We start from the raw sequence: 1,586 nt of genomic DNA, 5'->3' as shown, positions 1-1,586 counted from the left end.
TCGACCCTCGACCCTCGACCCTCGACCCTCGACCCTCGACGCTCGACCCTCGACCGTCTACCCTTAACTCTCGACCCTTGAAACTCAACCCTCGACCCTCGACCCTCGACCCTCGACCACCGAGCAGAAACCCTCAATACTCGATATCGACACTCGACCCTAAACCCTCGACCCTCGATGCTCAACGCTTGACCCTCGACCCTCGACCCTCGACCTTCAACCCTCGATCCTTGACTCTCGATCCTCGACCCTTGACCCTCGGCCCTGGACCCTCGACCCTCGACCCTCGACTCTCGACCCTCGACCCTCGACCCTCGACACTTGACCCTCGATCCTTGGCCCTAGACTCTAGAACCTCGACGCTCGACCCTCGACCCTCGACCCTAGACCTTCGACCCTAGACCCTCGTCCCTCGACGCTCGACCCTCGACCCTCGACCATCGACCCTAGACCATCGACCCTCGACCATCGACCCTCGACCCTCGACCCTAGACCCTCGCCCCTTGACCCTAGACCATCATCCCTTGATTCTCAACGCTAGACCATGGACTCTTGACCATCGACCCTCGACCCTCGACCCTCGAACGTGGTCCCTCGACCTTCGACCCTCGACCCTCGACCATCGACTCTCGACCCTCTACCCTAAACCCTCGACCCTCGACCCTCGATCCTCGATCCTCGACCCTCGTCCCTCGACCCTCGACCCTCGACCCTCGACCCTCGACCCTCTACCATCGACCCGAAACCCTCGATACTCGATATCGACACTCGACCCTAGACCCTCGACCCTCGATGCTCCACGCTCGACCCTCGACCCTCGACCCTCGACCCACGACCCTCGATCCTTGACTCTCGAGCCTCGAGCCTCGACCCTCGACCCTCGGCCCTCGACCGTCGACTCTCGACCCTCGACCTTTGACCCTCGACACTTGACCCTCGATCCTTGGCCCTCGATTCTAGAACCTCGATGCTCGAACCTCGACCCTCGACCCTAGACCTTAGACCCTAGACCCTCGTCCCTTGACGCTCGACCCTCGACCCTCGACCATCGACCCTAGACCATCGACCCTCGACCATCGACCCTCGACCATCGACCCTCGACCCTCGACCCTTGACCCTAGACGCTCGACCCTCGACCCTCGACCCTCGTCCCTAGACGCTCGACCCTAGACGCTCGACCCTCGACCGTTGGCCCCCCACCCTCGACCCTAGACCATCGACCCTCGACCCTCGATCCTCGACCCTCGACCCTCGACCCTTGACCCTCGACCCTAGATGCTCGACCCTTGACCGTCGACCCTCGACCCTCGACCATCGACCGTCCACCCTCGACCCTCGACCATCGACCGTCAACCCTCGACCCTCGACCCTAGACCCTCATCCCTCGTTGCTCAACGCTAGGCCGTGGACTCTCGACCGTGGACCCTCGACCCTCGATCCTCGACCCTCGACCCCCGACCCTCGTCCATCGATGCTCTACGCTCGACCATCGACCCTGGACCATTTACCCTCGACCCTCTACCCTCAACCCTAGACCATCGACTCTCGACCCTCGACCCTCGACCCTCAGCCCTTGACCCTTGACC

At 63.2% G+C, this 1,586-nt stretch overlaps 1 protein-coding gene across 1 annotated transcript; it reads left to right on the top strand.

Annotated features, from left to right (window-relative positions):
- Positions 1–401: 401 nt before the first annotated feature.
- On the top strand, positions 402–995 carry LOC106754740 (extensin-like; the record flags this gene model as incomplete). Its single annotated transcript, XM_014636805.1, has 1 exon — positions 402–995. A coding segment is annotated over one exon (594 nt), but the record flags the coding sequence as incomplete, so codon positions are not given.
- Between the last annotated feature and the right edge of the window lie 591 nt (positions 996–1,586).

Source organism: Vigna radiata, unplaced genomic scaffold (genome assembly GCF_000741045.1).
Source record: "Vigna radiata var. radiata cultivar VC1973A unplaced genomic scaffold, Vradiata_ver6 scaffold_1785, whole genome shotgun sequence".
Lineage (NCBI taxonomy): Eukaryota > Viridiplantae > Streptophyta > Magnoliopsida > Fabales > Fabaceae > Vigna > Vigna radiata.
This window is presented reverse-complemented; position numbering and strand designations above follow the sequence as displayed.